At 36.9% G+C, this 15,445-nt stretch overlaps 1 protein-coding gene across 2 annotated transcripts in view; it reads right to left on the bottom strand.

Moving 5' to 3' along the window:
- The window catches only part of PRKDC (protein kinase, DNA-activated, catalytic subunit), a gene marked incomplete at both ends in the record, with an annotated part of 233,410 nt that overhangs the window by 155,996 nt on the left and 61,969 nt on the right, over nt 1–15,445 (bottom strand). For both annotated transcript variants that reach the window (XM_084229434.1, XM_084229435.1), the window contains 5 exons: nt 11,261–11,464; nt 12,171–12,326; nt 13,287–13,419; nt 13,821–14,029; nt 14,749–14,972. In XM_084229434.1, the coding sequence (XP_084085560.1) occupies nt 11,261–11,464; nt 12,171–12,326; nt 13,287–13,419; nt 13,821–14,029; nt 14,749–14,972 (926 nt within the window). The remainder of the gene's footprint in view (nt 1–11,260; nt 11,465–12,170; nt 12,327–13,286; nt 13,420–13,820; nt 14,030–14,748; nt 14,973–15,445) is intronic.

Here is a 15,445-nt window from a genome sequence, read left to right as displayed (position 1 = left end):
AGTGTCCACAATGCTGTTGTAAAGACAAATGTCATCCAATTTCTTGGTCCTTTTAAGTGTAACCTGGTGAACCTCCAGTACTAAATTGTCAAAAAATAAGGTTCATGTGGAGCTTTTTTCATATACTGTGCTGGATACTCAATAATCCTTTTCTACCTGGAAACTCAGGGCCTTCAATTCTGGGATATTTGGTTAAGTTATGTCATCTGTGAGGGCCACTTCACATCTGCTTGGACATGTCTTACCTCCAGGATGGAAGTACAGGTACTGAACTAGTAAATAATTTCAAAGTTTCCTTACTTTTCATACCTATTTCCCACTTTATCCTTTTACTCTATTCTTTTAAGAGTGTCTCAATTTATAAAGCCACTACATTTTTCATTTTCTCAGGGACATGTAAAATGAAATGGAATGGTCAACCAAGAGTTTTATTCTTCTCTGATTTTCTTTTTCAATAGACATTCTTATTTCATGGATTCAGTATCTTTCTCTTATCCCTCTGAACTTTTGTTCTTTTTATACTTCCATTTTACTGTATAACCCTTCTTTCAGAACTTTTCTCCAAACTATCCCATTTAAAATCCCTTCCTTCAGAACACCTTAATATAATAAAAGCTTTATATAACAAACCCATAGCCAACATAATTCTCAATGGTGAACAACTGAAAGGCTTCCCTTTAATATCTGGAATAAGAGAAGGTTGTCCATGTTCACCACGGCTTTTCAACTTAATACTGGAAGTTTGAGCCAAAGCAATAACACAAGAGAAAGATATACAATACAAGGAATCCAATAGGGAAATAAGTAAAACTATCACAATTTGCAGATGACATGATAATATACATAGAGAACCCTAAAAACTTTACAGAAAAACTAACTAAAATAATAAACCAGAGTGATGTCATCAACATGGTGAATAAAGTTCTCCCATAAAAACAACTGATAGGGAGAAAAAAACGGTGAGTTCCTGGGAGGACCCAGACATGTTAGACAAACCAGGCTAACACCTCCTTGGGGCACCGGCAATTTGCCCAAAGAGTAAAGTTGGAATGAGAGGGGATGAGAAGAGAGAAAATCATCAGAACCATTCTCCCCTCTCATACCCACAAGGCCAGCCCACGTTGATCAGAAGAAAGGAAAAAAAGCTTGGAAACCACAGAGGAGAATCCTGAGATATCTGAGAGGTCCAGACAAGGACAGGTGGGCAAACAGGCCTCAGTGCAGTGCATGCATAGCATGAGGTGCGATCCCCTTCGTTGAGGCACTTACCTCTCCTCCCCACTGCTGGAGACCAGGAGGACCATTTAACTGGTCGTGCTTACCAGCAGGAAAGATAGCAGGGGGAGCGTGATATCAAGAATTCTGGGAAAAGCCATGAAAATAGAAGATATGTAAGAATCAGTACTCTCAAAGATAGAGACATAAAAAGAACCAAAAAAGAAAGGGAAAGGGAAGTACAAAGGAAAACAAATGAAAAACACATCGAGAACTATCTGACACTATGAGGAAAGGAAATATAAGAGTTATAGGAATCCCAGAAGGTAAAGAAAGAGACAAAAACTATTCCAAAGATATAAATATTTTTTGGGGGGGTTGAACAATTTTTATTTTTATTTTTTTAAAGGTTAACAAAAGGTTTATTTACAAGGGAAGGGGAATGAGGAAATGTACAACTCAGGGAGCAAAGAGGGAGATAAATTCTTAAATGTGTCCTACCCGTTCTGCCATCCTGGAATCCCAAATGACCCACCGAGACCAAACTTGCCTGGCCAAGAGCACAAGCCAAGAGTGCTGGACCCCACTAACATGGCTGGTTTTTATTTACAAACAGAGAAAATGGCTGCTTAACTTCACCCTTAGGTCCTCGCAACTTCCCTCAAAGAGATAATTAAATAGAACTTCCCAAACATGAAGGAAATGAAAATAAACTTAGGGGAAGCTAGAAGAACACCAGATTACCATAATGAAGAGAAAACTACAGCGAGACTCATAATAGTAAAGTTTCCAAAGGTCCAAGACAAGGAAAAAAATAATGAAATTGATGAGGGCAAAGAAACAGATAACCTACAAAGGAAAACCAATTAGGCTGACATCAGATTTATCTGAAGAAACACTATGGCAAGAAAAGAATGGAGGGACATATTTAAAAAAATTCCAAGTCAACAAATGCCTACCAAAAATACCCTAAATGCAAAGCTCTCCTTTCTCTCTGAAGGAAAAATAAAAACCTTTTCAGACAAACAAAATTTCCAGAAATTCATTACTACAAACCCCCATTCCAAAAAATATTACAAGAAACCCTAGATCCAAAACCTACAGAAGAATGAATAGGAAGAATAGAATAAAATAAGGAACAGAATCACAAAAAGGCAAACAAAATGACAAATATGAATGCCAGTATATCAATATTTAACTCTAAATGTAAATGGACTAAACTCACCAATGAAAAAACAGAGTAGCAGGCTGGATCAAAAAACAAAATCCATCCTTCTGCTATCACCAGGAAACACAATTAACTACAAAAGATAAACACAAACTGAAAGTAAAAGGTTGGAAAACAATCCTACAAGCAAATGGACCAAAAAGGAAGGGAGGAATTATACTTATTTATCAGATAAAATGAACTTCAAACTAAAAAAGGTAAAAAGAGACATAGTCACTACATTATGATTAAGGGGACAATACATCAGGAAGACATAACACTCCTCAACATATACTCACCAAATGAAGGAGCACCAAAATATATCAGACTATTATTATCATCTCTGAAAACAAACATGAAAAAAATACATATGTAATAGGAGACTTCACCATCCCACTCTCACCAATAGATAGATCAACCATACAAATATAAACAAGGACACTGGAGTCCTAAATAAGAACCTACACCTCATGGGCTTACCAGACCTCTAAGGACACTGCAAAGAGTTCAAACAACTCAACACAAATAAATAACACAGTCAAAAAACGGGCATAAGAGCTGAATGGGCTCTTCCAAGGAAGACACATAGATGGCCCACTCACATGAAAAAATGTTCATCATCACTTATCATCAAAGAAATGTGATCAAAACCACAGTAAAATACAACCTTACACCTATAAGCACCGCCCACACTAAAAAGATTAGAAATAAGTGCTGCTGAGGACATGCACATAAAGGAACTCTCTTATGTAAGGCAGCATATCATATGGATGTGCCATATGATACCTCAATTCCACTCCAAGGCATTTGCCCAAAGAACACAAAAACACTAATTTATAAGGAAAACTGCATCCCTATGTTTATTATACCACTATTTACAATAGCCAAGATATAGAAACAACATAAATGCCCCAAAAGAGACAAGCGGATCAAGAAGATGTGGCATATATACATTAATGGAATACTACTCAGTAATTGAAAAAGATAAACTCATGCCATTTGCAGCAACATGAATGAAGTTGGAAGGAATTATGCTAAATGAAGCAAGCCAGAAGGAGAAAGATAAATACCGAATGGTGTCACTTACATGTGGAGTATAGTGAAATGAAACAAAGAAAAACGTTAAAATCAACTCTAAATGCTGACCATAGATCTGAGGCATCCAGAGGAGAAGGGAGAAAGAAAGGGTGAGAACAGGGTGAGGACAGAGCACAATGGACTATGGTGGAAGACTATTGGGTGTTTTGGTGAAAGGTGCACTACAGTGACTACACCTAAAGGAACAGATCATATACTTCCAAAAATACTGGTACTTCAATTTAAAAAAAAAGAAGAAAAGAAAAATCAAGCTTCAGTTTTTAAGAGGTCAGTTTACTTTAACTGTACTTTACATACTCTGTACTATCAATCAAACTTTTTTGTTTTAGAGAGGTTGGTGAGGAACTTGACGAAACGGTTCTAAGATCATTTTAAAGGTTAAACATGCAAGTATAGCTGTAATAATTCTAAAAAACAAAAATACTATGAAGGAACATTGCCTTATCAGATGCCAAAATATACTAAAAATTTGCTTTAATTAAAACAATGGGATACTGCCTGGGAAACAAATGGTTAAAGAAAAAATTAAAATGTCCAATCTCATGAGTTAGCATTTGAGAAAGTTATAATATAGAATTAGTGAGAAAAATATGCATTACTAAGTGTCCAAAATGTAAGCATTTGGTGAAAAAAGTCATTCTTACAATGCTTTTTGCATATTTATATTTGTTTTTCTGAAAAAAAAAAAAAAAAACCTACAAAAAATAGAAGAAAATACAGGGAAATTTTAAAGATAATTTTGTATCTAAGTATGACACAAAAGCCAGAAATAATAATAAAAGATAGATGACTTTTAGTATGAAAAAAATACTTCTGTATAAAATAAATACTCCAAGTAAGCCACAAACAGCCCAAAGGAAAAGCACTTTATGTATACATGATAGATATATACCATCTATTACTATAAGAATGTACATCTTCTGGAAAAATGAGAAAATTACAAAAATGCAGCCTATGCCAGAAACATTGGTTGTTCAAGAAAATTAAAGGGAGACCAAGACCAGAATAACTGGAGAAATGACACTGATCATTGAGAGATAAAAAGACAAAACAAATCTCATGAGTGGGAAAATAAGATGTTTTAGTTATGGTACAAAGTATTTCAAACTTTATTATCATGTACAGAAACAATTGTGTTATATACTACAAATGACTGTAATAAAATAAAAAATAAAGAAATAAATTTTCTGATCCCGTTACCTGACAGGTAATGGGCTTAACAACATCTATAGGACACTGCACCCAAAAAATCGGAGCACGCATTTTTCTCCAGCGCACACAATCATTCTCCAGGATTGATCACATACTGGGACACAAGACAAACATGAACAGATACACCAAGACTGAAATCATACCAACCATCTTCTTTGAACATGAAGGCATAAAACTAGAAATAAACCATAAAAAGAAGACAAGGAACCCTCCCACCTAATGGAGATTGAAACCTACACTACTGGACGACCACTGGACTAATGAGGAGATCGAAGAAGAATTTAAACAATATTTTGAGTTGAAAGGCAAGGAGGATAGCAATTTCCTAAATGTATGGGATGCAGCAAAAGCAGTAATAAGAGGAAAATATATAACAATACAGGCTCACATCAAGAAACAAGAAAGAACTCAAAAAAAAAAACCTAATCTCACATCCCAAAGAAGTAGAAAAAGAAAAAAAAAAAAAAAAAAACCCTAAAACCAGTGGAAGAAAAGAAATAATAAAAATCAAAGCAGAAATGAAATAGAAACTAAAAAAACAATCCAAAAGATCAACGAAACCAAAAGTTGGTTCTTGAAAAATATAAATAAAATAGACAAAACCCTAGCCAGGCTCACAAAGGAAAAATGGGAGAAAGCACAAATAAATAGGATCACAAATGAAAGATGAGAAATCACAACAAACACAGCAGAAATCACAAGAATAATCAGAAACTACTAGGTACAGTCATATGCAAACAAACTCAACAATCTAGAAGAGATGGACAAACTCCTACAACTCTACAATCACCCAAAGCTCAACAAAGAAATAGAACACCTAAACAGACCAATTACAAGCAGTGAAATTGAAATGGTAATCAAAACCCTCCCCCAAAACAAAAGCCCAGGATCAGATGGATTTACAAATTAATTCTACCAAACATTCAGAAATGAATTAGGTGCCTATTCTTCATAAACTCTTTCAAAAAATTGAGAAGGAAGGGATTATACCAAAAACATTCTATGAAGCCAACATTACACTAATACCAAAACCGAACAAGGACAACACGAAAAAAAGAAAACTACAAGCCAATCTCTGTAATGAACACTGATGCAAAATTCCTCAATAAAGTTTTAGTTATCCTGATGAGACTCAACAAAAACAAAGAAAATAATCCAGTCAAAAAATGGGCAGAAGACCTCAAAAGAAACTTCTTCAAAGAGGAAATGCAAATGGCCAAAAGACATATGAAAAAATGTTCAACATCACTTGGAAACAGGGAAACCCAAATCAAAACTACAATGAGATATCATCTTACACCAGTGAGAATGACACATATTAAAAAAAATAGCAACAACAAATGTTGGCAAGGTTGTGGAGAAAAAGGAACTCTCCTGCACTGCTGGTGGGAGTGCAAACTGGTCCAACCACTATGGAGAGCTGTGTGGAGATTTCTTAACCTACTAAACATAGAGCTTCCAAATGATCCAGCAATTACACTTCTAGGTATTTACCCAAAGGACACAGAAACATTAATTCCAAAGGGCACCTGCACCCCTATGTTATAGCAGTACGATTTACAATAGCTAAGCTATGGAAACAACCCAAATGCCCAAAATAAATGACTGGATCAAGAAGATGTGGTACATATGTACAATGGAATATTACTCAGCAATCAAAAAAAAAGATAAACACATGTAGTTTGCAGCAACAAGGATGGAGCTAGAAGGGATCATGCTCAGCGAAATAAGTCAGAAAGAAAAAGAAAAATACCAGATGGTCTCACTCATAGCAGAAATTTAGAAGACTTAAATAAGAGACCAGGAAAAAGACTAATCAATACAAAGTAAAAATAGAAATCAACAAGCAACTATAAACCAGAGACACACTGGGGGGGGGGGGGTGGAGGGGAGGGGCAGGGAGAGGAAGAACTAGAGTCAAAATAAGTAGGGGTGCAATTGTATGGGGAATATAACCATAATGAAAATGCATATATTGTGCAAAGATGAAAAATGATGTAAGAATTATATAAAATATTAAAAAAAAATTTTAGCTATCAAGGCCTCCCTGGTGGTGCAGGCAGTTGAGCGCAGTGATGTGAAGCTGTCTGCAGCCTCTACAGTCCTGGTTCAATCCCCACTGGCCCTGGAGCAACCCACATGGCGAACAGACCTTTCCTGTCTCGCCTGCTGCTCCCCTCAGTAGTGTATATATACTGACAGTCAGTCTGCCTGTTCTGTTCCCTGCTCTGTCTCTGGTGAATCCACTCAAACTCCAGCGCATCTGCCCAGTACACAACTTGTGTATAAATAAAATAAATCTTAAAAAAAAAAAAAAAACTTAGCTATCAGAATCCAACAATGTATCCATATGATAATTCACCACGACCAAGTAGGATTTATTCCAGGGACACAAGGATGGTTCAAAATCTGAAAATCAATCAATGGAATCCAACACATCAACAAAAAGAAACAAAAAAAAAAACATATAACATCAATAGGATGCTGAGAAAGCTTTCAACAAAGTACAACACCCATTTATGATAAAGGCCCTTGAATTTCTCGGTATACAAGAAACATACCTCAACATCATAAAGGCCATATATGACAAGCCCATAGCCAATATCATTCTCAATGGTGAAAAACTGAAAGCATTTCCATTAAGATCTGGAATATTAAGATCATCACTGCTTTTCAATATAATACTGGAAGTTCTAGCCAGAACAATATGACAAGAGAAAGACAAACAAAGAATCCAAATAGGGAAGGAAGAAGTCAAACAATCACTATTGGCAGATGATATGATAATATACATAGAGAACCACAAAAACTCCACAGAAAAACTAATTCAACTAATCAATCAATTTAGTAAAGTGGCAGGACACAAAATCAACACACAAAAATCAGTAGCCTTCCGATACACAAACAATAAATCTGAAGAAGAAGAAATCAAGAAAACCATCCTTTTTATTATTGAAACAAAAAAAAAATCAAATACTTGGGAATAAACCTAACAAAAGAGGTAAAGGACCTATACAAAGAAAATATGAAACGCTGTTAAAAGAAATAGAAGAAGACACAAAGAAATGGAAAGACATCCCATGCTCATGGATTGGAAGAATTAACATTATTAAAATGGCCATCCTACCAAAAGCAATTTACAGATTTAAGGCTATTCCAGTAAAAAATTCAATGACATTCTTCAAAGAAACAGAACAAATATTGATAAAATTCGTATGGATCCACCAAAAACCCTGAATTGCCAAAGCTCTCCTAAATAAAAATAGAATGGAATGGAGGCATTACACTCCTAGATTTTAAACTATACTACAAAGCCATAATCATCAGAACTGCATGGTATTGGAACAGGAACAGACACACGGACCAATGGAACAGAATAGAAAATCCAGAAATAAACCCACAGATTTATGGTCAACTAATCTTTGACAAACGAGCAAAGAACATACAATGGAGCAAAGAAAGTTTGTTCAATAAATGGAGCTGGGAAAACTGGGTTGCTACATGCAAAAGAATGAAGCTTGACTACTACCTCACATCATCCACAAAAACCAACTCAAAATGAATTAAAGAACTAGATATAAAACCTGAAACTATAAAATATACAGAAGGAAATATAGGCGAAACACTACATGACATACACCTCAGCAACATCTTTAAAGACTCATTATCCAAAGCAGTGATAGCAAAGGCAAAGATAAACTGCTGGGATTACATCAAATTAAAAAGTTTCTACACAGCAAAAGAGACAGTAGCCCAAACAAACTGACACCCAACCGACTGGGAGAAAATTTTTGCACACAACACTAATGATAAAGGACTGATCACAAAAATCTACAAAGAGCTGAAGAGACTCAACAAAAATAAAGTAAATAATCCAGTCAAAAAATGGGCAGAAGAGCTGAAAAGACATTTCTCCAAAGAGGAAATGCAAATGGCCAAGACACATACCAAAAAATGTTCAGCATCACTTGTAATCAGGGAAATGCAAATCAAAACTACAATGAGATACCATCTCACACCAGTGAGAATGGCACATATTAAAAAAACTTAGCAACAACAAATGTTGGTGAGGATGTGGAGAAAAAGGAACTCTCCGTACTGCTGGTAGGAGTGCAAACTGGTCCTACCACTATGGAAAGCTGTGTGGAGATTCCTCAACCTGCTAAAGATGGAGCTTCCATATGATCCAGCAATTCCACTCCTAGGTATTTTCCCAAAGGACACAGAATCATTAATTCCAAAAAGCACCTGAACCCCCATGTTTATAGCAGCACTATTTACAATAGCTAAGCTATGAAAACAACACAAATGCCTAAAAAGAGATGACTGGATCAAGAAGATGTGGTACATATACACAATGGAATATTACCCGGCAATCAAAAAAGATAAACTCATGCAATTTGCAGCAACATGGATGGAGCCGGTAGGGATCATGCTCAGTGAAATAAGCCAAAAAGAAAAAGAAAAATACCAGATGGTCTCATTCATAGCAGGAATTTAGAAAACCTAAATAAGGGACCAGGAAGAAGACTAATTACATTAAAGTAAAAATCAAAATCAACAAGCAACTACAAACCAGAGACACACTATGGGCGAGAGGGGAGGATTAGTGTCAAAATAAGAGACGTGGGAATTGTATGGGGAATATAACCAAGATGAAAATGCACACATTGTGCAAAAATGAAAAATGATGTAAAAAATATATAAAATAAAATAACAGTGACTATAATCTTCACTAAAGGTCTTATTAAGGGGCCTCCCTGGTTGTGCAGGAGGTTGAGCGCAGCGCTGTGAAGCTGTCTGCAGCATCTGCAGTGCCGGTTCGATCCACAATGGGCTTGGAGCAACCCGCAGGGCGAGCAGACCTCTCCTGTCTCACCTCTGCTCCCCTCAGCAGTGTATTTCATCAGTCTGCCTGTTCTGTCCCTGCTCTGTTTCTGGTGAATTCTCTCACCCTCCTGCGCATCTGGCCTATACTCCGGTTCTTGTATAAATAAAATAAAATCTTTAAAAGAAAGAACTGTGCCTAGAATAATTTTCCTTTTCTGAGAATATATTGCCTCCAGTCTCCTGAAGCAGGAAGGATCAGTTCCCTGAGCACAGAGTACTGGTGTGGGACCTGGTAGAAGATGGCTAACTTTCAACCAGTCCTCCTCTGTTCAGTCTTCCTACATACCCTATTCACTAGACTCAATTGCTAGGAATTCAGCAATTTTCAGGGTTCCGCAGCACCAATTAGGCCTTATTCCCCCATCGCTATATCACATTGCAGTTTTGTTGAACTGTAAAATCTGTCATTGTCATCTTGCTTTCCAGCTTCCAAAATATTGACACTTTCCTCTTTCCTCCTTTTCTCTGTTTTTTTTTTTAAAGAATTTTTTTTATAGAGGCATGTTTTTATTTATTTGTTTGTTTGTTTGTTTTTGTTTATACACGCACTGGGTACAGTCAGAAGCGCGGGAGGGTGAGAGAATTCACCAGAGCCAGAGCGGGGAGCAGAGCAGGCAGAAGGACCCAAGCACACTGCTGAGGGGAGCAGCGGGGTCTGCGCGCCATGTGGGACCCTCCTCCGGTGGCCGGGGAGCAGCCGGGGATCGAACCGGCGCCGCAGAGGCCGCGGGCAGCCTCGCAACCCAGCGCTCAACCGCTGCGCCACAGGGGAGGCCCTGTGTGTTTTTTTTTTAATCACATTTTTGAAGTGTGGATTTAGGACTGTGTTTTTTTTTTTTAAATCACACTTTTGAAGAAGAAATGGAGCTAAATGTGTATGGTTTTTAATCTATCACCTTCACCAAAAGTCTGATGGCTGAAAACCTCAAAATGTTACATCTCCTGAATGTTCTGGGTCTACTCCAGTTTTAATTCTAAGTTTAAAATATATAATTTGTAGTGCAATCCACTATAAAATAGTCCCTTGGAATAAACAACAGCACTGTTTGGAATGAAAAGCTTAATACCATAGGAAATTACATTTCCTGAAAATGGCCATTCTAACAGTTGAAAGTTTCTGACTGTCAAAAAGCAGGTTAAATTTGAAAATCATTTAAGTTAACAAACCAAAGCAAACTATATATTAAAAAACTGATCTCCAAAGGTTCAATATGAGGGAGCAAACTGGGTTAGAGCAGGAACATGCAGGAAAAGATGAATCTCAGTGTGGAGACCATGAAAGAACCATAGGCAGACAAAGAAATACAGCTCATGTCTGGTGGAAAAACAAGGACAGACTGGGTCTCAGGACAGGATTACATGCTCCACGCTAGGCAAAAGTCATCCTACACACTTTGCATTATTATTAAGCCAGGAGATTTGAGAGGAATAAGGGATTAGGAAAAATAATCAATGTTTCAACATTCATTAACATTCATAAAAGTTGTGTTTGGTTTTCTTCGATTTTGTTTTAAACGACGGCAAGCGCTTTAAACCTTCCCGGAAGATATATAGTTTAATGATATATTTCAACAACATGGTAATCTTTCTATAAGCATTATATAAGAAAATATTTACTTAGAGGAAATTTCCCATTACCATTTTGGGATTATCCGTGGATGATTTCATTAGCTCCGATACAGCAAAATCTACATTTTTCAATAATTCATCATTAATTGTTTCTGAGAATAAACTATAAAAGTACTCTCCATGGGAAAAGCTGATGTTGTTTCTATGGGACACTCTCAAGGACGGCATGGACAACACTGCTTTATCCAGCAGAAGACTCACAAGGCAGTCACACTGCAAATAGAAGAAAAGTATGATAAGGGAGTGTATGTCCTAGTATTATAGAAGGATTCCTTGGGCAGCTGTTAACTTTGAAAGTGAAAAATCATATAGCACAGATTAAAATGAGCCTGATGGTTGAAGGTCAGGTTTGAGTTTAAATTGTATATATCTCGATGATTTCCATTTCTTGAGGAAATAAATCTCCCAATTCACATTCCCTCCAAATTTCTAGAAAATCATGTTACTGCTTTAAGAGAATATTTTTAGACAACTTAAATGTGTGATTTGTTTACATTAGGTACATAAAGGGACAAAGTATAAGTTTATGCCACAGGTAAAGGGAAGATAGGTGCAATGCAGTGAACACACAGGATTGATTGGCAGATCTCAACTATAACAGTCCTGCACAATCCAGAAAGCCATAAAAACATTTGTCGTGATGTTTCTGCAATGACCCTCCACAGGCTTTCCCCAAATCAGCCACCTAATCAATCATCAATGATAGGCCACTGCATCAACACAATCCAGCTTTATATTCCCAAAGTTGTTCATGTTCTCTGACTAAAGTCCTTTTGGAAACAAAGTGGGATAAATAAAATCTCAATTTCAGAAGAATGTTGTTCTACTTACTCAACTAAATTCCCATTTTTAGACATATTGCAAATGAATTACATATTTACATCATTAGGATAGAACAGCATGTAGCTGTTTTTCCTACCAGTCCTCCAAAAGCGAAGGCCAATTCCAGAAGTCCACTGGCCAATCGTTTACAACTGGGGTCTAGCGAAGGAAAGTACTGTTCATCTCCAGGTACAATGCTTTTATAAACCAGGGAAAGAAGTTTTGTGCCAACAGGATGATGCTGATCTGTAGACTAAAATAAAGTCAACACTCTAATATTCAGCAGTAAGTCATTTTACAGAAAAACAAGTTCACACCTTTCTAGATTAAAAAAATCCATGAGAGGACCTCCCCGGTGGTGCAGCAGTTGAGCACTGGCTGCCAGCGAGGGTCCCACATGGTGCGCAGACCTCTCCTGCCGCGCCTGCTGCTCCCCTCGGCAGTGTATTTCATCAGTCTGCCTGTTCTGCTCCTCTCTCTGGCTCTGGTGAATTCTCTCACCCTCCCGCGCTTGACTGTACCCAGTGCTTGTATAAATAAATAAATAAATAAATAAATAAATAAATAAATAAATAAATAAATAAATAAATCTTTTTAAAAAAAATCCATGACAGGGGCCTCTTGGTGGTCTATGATTAAGTCTCAGTGCTATCACCACTACAGTCTGAGTTCAATTCCCACCCAGAGAGTTAACCCACATATGGCACAGCAGACCTCTTCTGTCTTGCGTGCTGCTCCCCTTAGCAGGATATTTCAGTAAATCTACCTGTTTTGCTCCCTACTCTGTCTCTGATAAATCCTCTTACCCATCATACCTCTGACCTAAACCCCAGTTCTTCTTTGCAAAATAAAATTTTTAAAATCTGTGTTGGCTAACATGGACAGTTGTCTTCTAATTGTCAGAAAACTATTCACTCATCTTTGCTTTCTGTGCTCTATTTTTCATTCATGTTGAAAAACCATACAGGCAGGCATGACAGCAGCTAGTCCCTTAAGTTCTTCAGAAGGGATGGGAAATACTCAAAAATATTCTTTATGTTATACTTATAAATGTTTATACTTACCTTTATATTTGCATTCTAGGTAACACCTATGTGTCTGGAATAATTCCTATTTTAATATGCCCTTTTACATAAAGGATGCTTAATAAAGATCACAAATAATTAGCGTAATAAAGCTAAGGGCACCATAAAAACAAATTAGCTGTGATTACCTGAGATGGTATTACCACATGCAAAAATCCAGCTCTGTGAAGTTGTTTACAAGCTGACACAATGGAAGCCAGCTTGGCCCTATCGATATGAGCATCCGGGCCATACAGGTCAATGGCACAAATTTCCTCAATGCTGGCCATGTGAGAAAAACAAAAAGAAAACCATATGAGTGTTGGTGCTATTAAATTATTAAGACACAGTTGGGAAAAAAATGTGTATATTTTGTTGACCCTGGAAAGCAACACATGCTGACATCAAACTAGAGGCCCACTTGCTAATCCAGTCATGGAAACTAACATGACACTAAGCTACTGCTGAGGAAGGATTCCATTAAAGTACAGGGAAGCCATTTGCTAAAGTGATGATTTTCAAACAAATGTTAAGACATTCTGCATGAAACACCCCACTGAGGAGATCCTTTATTTTAGGAATAAGGGCTGCAGCAGTCACACAGGCAACAGCCGGAATGTGGAAGAAGCTGTGATCTTGAATTCCACCATAATAATAACCCTGAACATGATCCCAATGCTCACCTCTCTGCTGTTATTTTTTCCTTTAGGTGCATTTCTAGGAAGTCTTTGTGTAGGGACTTCTTTAGCGCTTTCATCAGGCTTACACAAACATTGGGAAGATGATCCATAACAGAAACATCACCAATGTTGAAACCTATGCTTGAGGGCTCACACACAGTTTTCACCAAGAGTGTCATAAGGTTTGTGTTATATAAATCCTTCTCGAGGAGCTGTAAAAGAGGATTTGAATAAAAACACATTAGTAATCATTCTGGTGTTTCCTATAGTATAAGGTCCATGAGGTTGGGAGTGTTTGCTTGCCTAGGCAGGGGTTGGCCTCTCTCTCCGTGAAGTGTTGGACAGTAAATATTTTAGGCTTTGAGGGCCATACAGTTTTTGTTGCAACTATGTAACTGCCTTTTTAAGTGAAAGCACCCATAACAATCTATGAACAAATGGGATTAAACATGTTCCAATATGGCCTTCTTTAAAAAGCAGGCAGCAGGTAGAGTCATCCCAGAATGAATTTACCAGCTAGCCATTAGCTGGACAATCCTGTGTCTCTAATATAGGCCTGGCATAAAATAGGTACTTACTCTATATCAACTGGATGAACTTAATGGAACTTGGTTTCTATAGTAAGTACAAATGTACAATAAGTACATTTATTGTACATTTATTGTAAAACAATATTTGCTAATGCATATTTCTTAAGGCAGATGTTTGATAGTATAGAATGTAGTAGCCAATAAAACATTTAGAAAAACTGTTTTGTTTTGCCACTTGTTTTCTGAAGTTCATAATAAGTTTTATTATTTTCAAATATGGGTACGCCTTTGGCAATATAAAGCACTAAGAAAATCAAAACTACTCCTAACAGATACAGTACAAGCATTTTTCTAGTATCCAGAACAGGTCTCGGGTTAAAAGAATAGTGGGAATGACCTACCTTCCAGTTTTCTGGAGAGGCACTGAGCAACGTTGTGGCAAATTCCATTATCCGGACCACAATTGTGCACTTGCCATAATTATACCTTTCTCCTTCTTCTGGGCTGGGTACATTACCTGTTACCCCAGTGCCAAAACATTTCTCTGCTGCCATAATATCATGCATGGCAATGCTTTCTAAAAAGAAAGCTACAGCATTCCAAAGACAAGGCTGTGCTTTAGAACCTAGGAAAATTACATTAAATGATAAACAAAGGCTTTTTTGTAACTCCCCTAAGAGGTATGCAAAATTCCTGTTTCAAGTGTAGGCATGATATACTTCTAATCAAAATTCAAAATTTTTTAGAAAAAAAGTTCAATAAAAACTGTGTAAAACGGCAGCTGTTCTTATGTCAAAATTTCAAAATTAACACCACCCAAGCAGAATTCAAAATTAGATTCATATAATAAGAATACATTTATGTATGGTTGGGTTTTGATTCTTAAACACTATTGGTGGGAATATAAATTAATGTGATCTTTCTAAAGGATAACTGGCAAATCTAACCAAAAGCTTTAGAAAACGTGCTTGTTAATTTCTTTTTTTTTATTTTTTTTAAGATTTATTTATTTATGATTACAAGAACTGGGGTACAGGCCAGAGGTGTGGGAGGTGAGAGGATTCACCAGAGACAGAGAAGGGAACAGAACAGGCAGAG

The sequence above is a fragment of the Talpa europaea genome (genome assembly GCF_964194135.1).
Source record: "Talpa europaea genome assembly, chromosome: 3".
Lineage (NCBI taxonomy): Eukaryota > Metazoa > Chordata > Mammalia > Eulipotyphla > Talpidae > Talpa > Talpa europaea.
Note: the sequence above shows the minus strand (reverse complement) of the source record. Positions and strands in the feature narration are given on the sequence as shown.